This window comes from Triticum dicoccoides, chromosome 5B, assembly GCF_002162155.2.
Source record: "Triticum dicoccoides isolate Atlit2015 ecotype Zavitan chromosome 5B, WEW_v2.0, whole genome shotgun sequence".
In the NCBI taxonomy this organism is placed as follows: domain Eukaryota; kingdom Viridiplantae; phylum Streptophyta; class Magnoliopsida; order Poales; family Poaceae; genus Triticum; species Triticum dicoccoides.
The window spans coordinates 259,642,452-259,652,444 of NC_041389.1; the positions used below are offsets into that span (position 1 = coordinate 259,642,452).

The window sequence follows — 9,993 nt, forward strand, 5'->3', positions numbered from 1 at the left end:
CTCAATGCAATTCGTCCGGATCTATCGCTAAAATCAGGACGTTAGGAAGTTAGTATTGTCCTTAAAAAATATGTATGTGTGATCCACATGCATGCTAGAGTCAGCCCCAGCTGGCGAGGACAAATGAGATGGATTGGGAGAAGGTAAGGATGGTAATTTTACCAATAGGATGGATACCCATGGATACATCATCCAAATTAATAGAGTATGGGCACATTTTCGTACCATGGGCAGTGTGTCCAAAACCTACCCGACTAGCCGTGGATAGGACATGAATACAATTTTGTGCCTGGGTATGTCCAAGCCATCTTATTAGTGGGTAACATGTGTTATAAACCCTGAACTGATATGTATGTAAGCTCCATGCCCACCCATCCTCTTCCCGATAACCAATTCTTCAACCATAGAAACTTCTCAACGGTTGGCACATGTACAGAAGATGAATCCAGCAATTACGCCATCATTCTTCAGTGTTGTGTTGATCTGCCCAATAGATATGAGGCATGGACATAGATATTACCGGACAGGTAGGGTATGGGTACGATTTTACGCTCATGAGGAACATGGGTATAGGCAATGGGATTATTATACTTGCACCGTACCCTACCCATTGTCATCCTTGGGCGTATTTGCCCAGTCCGACTGGAGATGCTCTAACCGCTCCGGTAAACATGTTCTTCTCAATTTTTGCCTTAATGTAACATATATATTGAACATTCTGATGGTTACAGAATGTTTTCCTATAAATTACAGGTATAGGTATATCTTCAGTCTTTTGTATACCTTGTGCAGCAGCAAGGAGACATGAACCGCATTCTACCAAAATAACGAACGATATTCTATAATGGGGCCTTCACTTTATTCCTTTATATAAATAAAAATAACCACACCCAACACCACTCCTGACTGTTGACGGCTGAAAGGTATTCCTGCTCATGGAGCAAATGAGAAATCCTTACTCCGTTGTGTGAACCTGTCCTGTATTGGTTTGAACCTTACTCCTGAACATTTCTCGATTAATTACAACTTCTGCCTAGCTGATTCGGCGTCACGCAGCTGTGCATACATATCTGCGAGTTCTTTCGCGAAATAGGCCTTAGCTTGCGGTCTTTTGACCTGTAAAGGGTTCAGAGCTCATACTACTGAGATTAGCTTTCCCGTATTTAAACCTACTCTCTCCGTTCGGAATTACTTGTCACAAAAATAAATAAAAATGGATGTATCTACAACTAAAATACATCTAGATACATTCATTTCTTGGACGAGTAACTCCGAACGGAGGGAGTACTACTGTAACAGAATGAACGTGCTTACCTTGAACGTGGGGGTGAGGAGACCATTTTCTACTGTGAATGGTTCAGCAACAAGAGTAACAGCTTTGGCGAATTCAAAACCTCTTAGCTGGTAGATGATAATACAAATATTTATCAAGGGATGATACACATAATAGATTACTTATGGAGAATGTATGTACAGTCGGAAGTGAAGAGAGAAACCTGTGCTTCCTTTCCAATAGAATCCATGTCAGCCAAGACAGCAGCTTTTGCTCTTGGGTCAGCACAAAGCTGTCTTAAATCCTCGCTCTAGAGATTAGACAGGATGTATATTAGAAAATAACATGACAAGATTGAATTGTATGCGAGAACCATTGGAGGATATATGAAATAACAATAACACAAGAAAGTACGACCCAAGTGTGTTATTTCTCAGCACCACTTTAAGCATGAAACCAGGAACGAAACTTTCCTTTGTTCATGGTCTTGAGAAATAAAGTGACATAACAACTTTCTCAAAAGAGGTTTCCCAGTAAAACTTGTAGACTTTGCAAATCAATATTTTTAGGAATATTTGAACAGGAGGAAAAGTGTGCTTGTATGCATAGTATGCAATGATCGTGATAATGTGAAACCCTGAAGTAGTCGTCTCCCAGTCATCATAAGAACAAGAAAAATGGTTTTTTTTATCTTTCCTATACTTAAATCCTGTTTGGTAACCTTTGGGAAGGGAAGGGAGGGGGAATTCACACGAGGGAGTTCATCAAAGAATTATGCATGGGAATAGAATTTTACTCCCATTCCCTTGTTTGGTACTCCCTCCGTCCGGAAATACTTGTCCTCGAAATGAATGTATCTAGACTTATTTTAGTTATAGATACATCTATTTTATTAATTTCTAGGACAAGTATTTCCGGACGGAGGGAGTATATGATAAGAATGTTCGCATGAATTAACAGGGCCCCCATGGGAAGAAATTGGTATATCTCTCTCTCAATGTAAGCCAACTCATCCAGAAAACCAAGATAGTGACCTCTATTGGTGGCAAATGAAGTATTCGACCTGTTGTGAATGATAACTACCATGCAGAAGGTAGCCAGACTCTGGCTGCGAGAGATTGGGTGGGCATAGGTTCAGAAAGAGAGGATAGGGAGAGAGATTAGATTGATTATTTCTTGCTTCCCTGAAACATAGATACATGGGATCCTTATATGGTGGAGGTTTAGACCCTTGATCACTCCTAATGCGATTAGACTTAATAGACCTTTTCGTACACAACAGGACTTTTTCCTAATCCTATACTTTCCTGAAGGACTTTCCTCTTTTATTTGCTGCTGCAAATCTTTGCCCAACACATGACCATCTTCTGCTACAATACAAAACAATCCTGGTCTCCTGGTCTTCTTGCCATCCAGCCGTCCATAATGGAACTAGTGCTGCTTTAATGCGCTGTACTAACATAATCAACGGGACCAGTTTAAGCCGTTTGTTTAGTGTCGGTTTCCAGCTAATACCATGCTGCCATGTTACTAGCATTTCAAAATTCCAGGACACCACAAAAAAGTACTGTAAACGAACTCTTAAAATCCTTTGGAGGATAATGCATGGTGTCGGGATAGTAGCACGAATATAAGCTTGTATATATCTAAAAGCAACACTCTAGCTACCGCAAGGCTCAAGAAGGTCCGGATCACACACCCAACATTTTGAGGTTAAGTGTTCAATACTAACACTAATTCACTAAATGAAAAGGACTTGCTTAATTCTATGAATGATCAAACATAATATTAGGAACAACCCATGCTTCTTTGAATCACAAGAATTGGAAAGCACAGGAATAGGAAAAAAAACATAAATGAGACGTCACATATTTTGGGCTTCTGTACAATCTCAAAACAGGAATAATTGAACCTTTGGATGGTTCACATGAAATAAATGTAGGAATGTTGGAGGAATGAAGAACATAAGTCGTGAGATATAAAGAGAGGGTCCATTAGAATTCTAGAAGGAAAATAAGGTTTGAGCTTATGCTGGTTTCCTATGCAATTAGAGACAGGAATTTGACAACCCCATCCCTCTGATGCATAGGGTCCTTACAGGAAACAAATTATTGAGGATAAGAATCCCACAAAAATTCCTATGAAATCATACAATTCAAAGAGGCCCTAAGTCGAATTTGAGTAGAAACAGTGAGTTCATCTCAATGTTTGCTTTTATAAGGTAGTGGGAAATGAAAGGTTAAAGTACTTACTTGTATTCCTTCTGATGCAGCCCAAGCCTTCAAAACATCTGGTTCAACTGCTACAATGGCAACTAGAAAAGAGTTGAAACTATCACCTGCATCCAAATAAACAAACTCAGAAAACACGTCACCAAATTGATAGGTACAACTTATATAAAATCATGGATATTACCATATATAAAGCATTGAGCAATGAACTTGCACTTAGCGTACACATTCTCAATCTTCTCTGGAGCTATGTACTCTCCTTGAGCCAACTTGAAAATGTTCTTTTTCCTGGAGTCCAGCGAAATATAGAACAGTAAGAAATGGAAGAAAACTAGTCAGACCAAACAAGTCTAGTTGAACATACTAAATGAATTAACCTAGGGAAATCTGCGGAAAGAGATTGGGTGATTACCCAAAGAGTCTCTAATCTAAATAAAAGGATACAGAACTGTGAGCTGAGGTGATTCCTCAAAATTCTCCAAACATTACACTACTTAACAGGACAAAGACCTGCCAAGTTCAACGGTTCAATAACAGTGAGCAAAATTCTAATAATATTTATGCGTGATCAGATCTTGATCAGTACTTGAGAAGGTCGATATGCTGCTTTCACTCTGTAACACTCTAATTTTAAGGTCGCAAACTTGTCTTTAGATAGTCCTTAACATACTTGACATTATATTGATTCAAAGAATAACTGAGTGGCAGACATTATACTCCCTCCGATCCATATTAATTGTCGCTCAAACAGATGTATCTAGATACATCCATTTCAACGACAACTAATATGGATCAGAAGGAGTAGCGTAATTTGAAAGAAATCATGCCGCACTTCAGAATAGTATCAAGTTCTAATAACATATTAGAGTTTTATCATCTACCATGCCAACCTCACATAATACATTCTACGTTCAAGTGAGCATTAAGAGTTTATTTGGCAATTTCTGAGTAGCAATAGAAATCTGTACAGAAGTTAAAAGCACTGATACATAAGATATAACTTCCCCTCAATAGAAACGGAAGCAGATGGAAACTTAAGAACATAGGTTCATAATTTGATAGAATCATGTGTGCCTTGTCTACTTTGTGCACCCTGAACAACTAACAAAATCATAACAAAAATCCAACTAGCTTAGAAGCGCTCCAACATGCTACAGAAGTTCAAGTCCTTGTAAGGATATAAAAGCAAAAGATCAGTCATAAGAATATGAAAGCAAAAGAATAATTTTCAGCAAATAATTATTCCCTTGCTGGCATTCGCAGCCGCAGGAACCTGTGACATACATTTTCCTTTTTCTGAAGAATCACTTTCACTTGGAACTTCGTTAGATAATAGATCAACTATACTCCACAGCTATTTCAATTGTTTAGTGATAGTTCTAATAGCTCGCACATCGACAGTATAAGAGCACTAAACAGATAAACTACACCAGATTAAGCAATCTAAATGAAAGCAAAATGCACATAATTGCCATCCAGTTTTCCGGTTTTACCTATCTATAATTTTTAGACGCCCTCCAGGCAGCCACAAACCTATGTCTCCAGTGTGCAACCAGCCATCATTGTCAATGACATCTCTTCTGCAGATTTTCAAATGCATTTATTTTAGCTCACTTAATAGATTCAAAAGTTCAAATAGGAGTTGGAGGATAGCAAATTACGTTTGGACTTCGTCTTTATAGTAACCGCGGAATATTGTAGGTCCTCTAACACAGATTTCTCCACGAGGATATGGTTGATCCTCAGAAGTGTAATTCATTTCTGGGACATCCACAAGTTTAACCTCTGAAATGAAAACAATATTTGCATTACGAAAGAGAGAATAAGAAAATACAAAACTCCATGTAATATTACAAATGAGACCTTAATTTCTGTCAACATGGAAAGATATTGAAAGAGTTCTCAAGACACAATATAATTTGTCTCTGGATAAAGAAATCCACTCAACATGGGTCCATGGACCTTGCTAAATGAACCTCAAATAAATATCTTCAGCTCTGCTTGTGTTAACCTACTTGTTCCTCACCTTTTTTGTTTCTTGGTAGCGCTGTGTAAGCTTCTTGTTTTTGCTTGTTCCATTTTTATTCGGTTTTATTAGACTTTGTAGTTTTCGTTTGATTTTTTGGTTGTTTTTCTGCAATCTCATTGTGCTGCTCTTCTAATACAAAACAGTACGCATTTTGATGTGCGTTCAAGAAAAGAATGAATTCCATCTGACATGAACACTGACACTGACATGCTGACTTCGTGGCACGAGCAGAACAACAGTGTGTTCAGGGACAGCATTCGACCTAGTATCCCTCCTGGAGTATCAAGGAAGATGTCGAGCTTGTGCCACTTTAGAGTGTGTTTGTTGGTAGAACGTGAGTGGTTTCCTTTACTTTTAGTAAATTAGCCACATTTCGGTTTCGCGATTTTATATGACTGGATTCTTGCTTAATGAAAAGATGGGCAAGCCTCTACTACATTCTCTAAAAACAGTAAATCTAACCTACATTTACTCATCACTAGCTAATTGCCCGTGCTTTGCAACGGGGTCATACATATTTTAGTGGTTCAACACCAATCATGTCCGACATAAATCTTGCACCCATCATATTCTAGATTTTGGTAAGATTTGATTTGATTTGAGTATGGTAGGGAAAGGCAAGGAAATTTTTGATTTAGTTAAGGTTTTGATAAGATTTTATTTGATTTGAAGTTCACGCGGGATGTGGGGGAGGGGGGGTTGGACATACAAACGTACAATCCACAATTCCCCTTTAATAGTAGAGATTACTAGAATGGATTCTCTATGCACTAATAACATAAAATAATGACTTCACAAGAATATTATGGTCAACCTAAGCACACATTTTAACCAAACACAAAACTTACCACAGGAAGGGTTTGGTGATCCAACATGACCAATTAATTTGTCACCAATATCCATTGTAGTGATGACACAAGATGTCTCTGTCATTCCATAGCCTTCAAGAACCTCACCACCAAAGCATCTACAGAAAGTTAAAACAGTGTTTACTTACTAAGAACATGGAGTTACCAACAATTATCACACACGGCAGCACACAAGGTATAAGCTTACATTCTTAGGAATTCCATTACATCTGCTGACAATGGAGAAGCGCCTGAAGTCATAAGCCTCACTCGTCCACCAAGCCTAGCTTTTATTTTATTAAATACCAACTTATCCCACATTGGGGAAGGATTTCGTCCTAAAACACAACGTCATAAGTAAATTTCATTATATATGCAAGAGAATGAAAGTGGATCAAATGACAAATACGGTGTGCTTACAAGAAGAATGAAATTTGCATCTTGCAGTATTCAGTTATTGCTAAGCAACAGAAATATAACTAACACAAGAGGATTACTATCCATGTTTCCAACTTGGAAATTATGATTACTTGCTATCTACAAGAAAATCATGAAAATGCTACATAAGCTCTATCTTTCCAATTATCACACATATCAACCCCTTTAATCTTTATTAAGAGTGACCTACATAAAGAGCTGGAACCCATTTGGTCGTTCACTTGCACCTTTGGTATTTTCAGTCTCTAGGTTAAACATGTCAGCAGCCACTTATCTTCATATCCAGCGTTCATTTACAAGAAAAACACAGACAACATTATGGCATTTAGGACTACTTTAAGAAAGCACAATAAACTTCTAAACTAAGTGAATGCAGAAGGAGCACAAGAAAGCGAGCCCAATCTGACTAAAGCTAACCTGAAGCAAAACGGAACCCTGGGCACGAATTATACAGGAAGGAGAAGGAACAAAACTTCATCTTTAGTATAGGCTCTTTAAAAGGAACAATGTCGGATTTTATAAAATTATAGAATAATTTTGCTTGCACATGCCCCTCTTCTACATATGCTTGGTCTCTAATAAAATTCTACTGTCGGGGCTGCTGCTACACTTTTCAATTCAAAAAAGAATCAATCAATCTACGGGATAACGCGTTATGGTCAACATACACAGGTGCATACAGTGAATTGTGTGACAACTAATTGGCGCATGGTGTACAAGTATTGGTGTGCTGAGTTCATGCTTCACTGGTAAACAACAATTATGTTAATTGGTTTCTAGACAAAAATATGATGGATGGAACACTGAACTTAAATGAACTTCATGATGTGCTTACCATTCATAAGTGCTTGTCTCTTGGCGTTGTACGCAGTACGGAATAATCTTTCTTTTAGCCCACCGGAATCCTTCACAGCATTTGTGATTCTATGGAGTAAACAAGCAATGAACCAGTTAACAAAACCTAGTTGAAGAAAATGGACCTCAGAAAAGGTATGGCTAGCGATATGCATAATGAACATGAAAATGTGTAATAACTGGTATAGTTGTATTACGCAGAATAAATTCTGTTATATAGCCGGGGAACACTTGCGAATACGGTTGGTCTCAAAGCAGCCAAATCATCCATCAGCTTCAAATTATCCTGGAAACAGCGGTATATACTCATGACAAGTACTATAATTGGATGGTTAAAATACTATCTTGGTGATGAAAGATCTTGATGCATATGGCCTTCAAGTAGTCTCTGAACGATCCAGAGCTTTCATGAGAAGTTACCCAGACCAGAAACAACTCAAGTGCAAACTATTGCATTAGATGAGTAAAACTTATACAGGATCACATATTGCCAGTTACTTCTCTCAATACATGTCCTTTGTGTCGTTCACTTTCTTAGGTACCTAGTTACTCCAACAATAATGCAAAGTACTACTAACTCTCATCTTAAATAGTTTCAAATCTGCATACCCCTTGGTAAAATCCAATGGCAACACCATAGTGAAGCAGTGCAATTTGGTTAGCTCTCTCATAGATGTGAGCTAAAGGTAGATATGAGATATACCTGAGGAGACATGACAATGTTATTATCATACAAAAAATGAGTTTTTGTACATTGAATAAGCTACGGCAAAAAAAGAAAGGGTATATCAAATCCTCACACGTCGGAGGGGTAAAACTTAACGCCCAAGCTTGATCCTGCAACATTCGCTATTAAGTTCTCATGAGAAAGAACAGCTCCCTGGGAAAAGATTGGCATCCAATATCACATGTCTGAAAGTAGAAGTGGACGAGTTTCATGATGAAGCAAAGAATAATAAAAACAGTGAATGATTTACCTTTGGTGTGCCAGTAGTGCCACTCGTGTAGCAGATAGTGGCAACATCTTCAGGTTTTGGAGGACGGTAAGTTTGAGAACTCATCTTTCCCTGAGTTAAAAAGGCAACATAGGACATTATTGAATCCCACATGCATGGAGTCAATACACATGGTTTTCGGGTCGCGACTCATGCGAGTCGCTCTGGGGCAGCGACTCGGAAGAAGTCGAGCCTGCGTTGTGACTAGTCGCGACTCAGAGTCGCGAGTCGACACTAAGCTGAGTCGACCATATTTTTGCGACTCATAGACTAGTCGCGACTAGTCGAGCGACTCGAAATCCATGTACACACTAAAATGAAGGCAATATATCCAGCATGCATATAAGCATACTAACACAAGTACTGTTGTTATTAAACAGAAAAAACTATTAAAAAAATGTGGCTTCAACAGTAGAGTGCCTAATCCATGTGGTAGTTCTACCATTTGTTGTTACATGTTGCGCACGCTAGTACATTGCGCCAACGCTGCAGCTCAGTTTTTTTTCAAGAAAACACAAAGACTACGTTTCATTTCATTGAAAGGATAGAGTTTTTTGGTTACAACCTCCTAAGAGGCAGTAGCATAGAGAAAAGGTTACAATCAATGAACATCCCATGTTGCTGGCAGTATCACTCGAAGGCCCCATGCACCTGCTCTAGCCCAGAGCGTGGCCTCGGTCCTGATATTGTCAACAAGGGTCTGAATGGAGGGCTCGGCACCTTCGAAGATGCAATCGTTTCAATGCTTCCAGATCATCCAGGGCGTGAGTAGGGTGATGGAACCCGGGCCCTTGCGCAGCTGCTTTGGCGTTTCTGTTTTGCGCTCAGCCACCAGTCCATGAGCGTGTCCTCCTGGTTTGGGGCAGCGACTGTCATCCTCAGCCAAGCGAGGATCTCATGCAAGTGTGTCGGGCGAAGGGGCACTCCAGGAGTGGATGCCGCATGGTTTCTAGGGCCTGAGCGCAGTGGGGGCAGTGGGTGTGGTGCGGCAGGCCATGCCGGGATAGCCATTTTGTGGTCCAGCATCTATCTTGGTTGGCTAACCAATGGAAGAATTTGACGTGTGGGGGTACCCAGTTCTTCCAAAAGAGCTTCCAGGATGCGCATGTTGTGGAGCCATAAAAGGTTGCGAGGTAGCAGGATTGTGCCGAGTATATACCATTGGCCGTCCACTTCCATATCAACTGGTCTGGTGCGTCGGAGAGAGCTGTGTGCTAGATCAAGAGATGAAGAGAGCCGTGAAAGGGTGCAGCTCAGTTAGGCCAAACATATTTGCAACAGGAGATGAAGAGATGGCCACCTATTGGGCAGGGACTTGCAGCAG

General features: G+C 39.6%; 1 protein-coding gene across 1 annotated transcript in view; it reads right to left on the bottom strand.

Moving 5' to 3' along the window:
* Positions 1-654: 654 nt before the first annotated feature.
* Positions 655-9,993, bottom strand: part of LOC119308301 (long chain acyl-CoA synthetase 6, peroxisomal-like) — a 14,717-nt gene continuing 5,378 nt past the window's right edge. Inside the window, exons 10-23 of the mRNA XM_037584408.1 lie at positions 8,652-8,741; positions 8,475-8,554; positions 8,284-8,377; positions 7,872-7,960; positions 7,655-7,743; positions 6,590-6,719; positions 6,382-6,500; positions 5,166-5,289; positions 4,998-5,084; positions 3,689-3,792; positions 3,526-3,611; positions 1,497-1,583; positions 1,315-1,401; positions 655-1,116 (exon numbers count right to left, since the gene is read on the bottom strand). Coding sequence (XP_037440305.1) covers positions 1,021-1,116; positions 1,315-1,401; positions 1,497-1,583; positions 3,526-3,611; positions 3,689-3,792; positions 4,998-5,084; positions 5,166-5,289; positions 6,382-6,500; positions 6,590-6,719; positions 7,655-7,743; positions 7,872-7,960; positions 8,284-8,377; positions 8,475-8,554; positions 8,652-8,741 — 1,362 coding nt within the window. The 3' untranslated portion in view covers positions 655-1,020. The remainder of the gene's footprint in view (positions 1,117-1,314; positions 1,402-1,496; positions 1,584-3,525; positions 3,612-3,688; positions 3,793-4,997; positions 5,085-5,165; positions 5,290-6,381; positions 6,501-6,589; positions 6,720-7,654; positions 7,744-7,871; positions 7,961-8,283; positions 8,378-8,474; positions 8,555-8,651; positions 8,742-9,993) is intronic.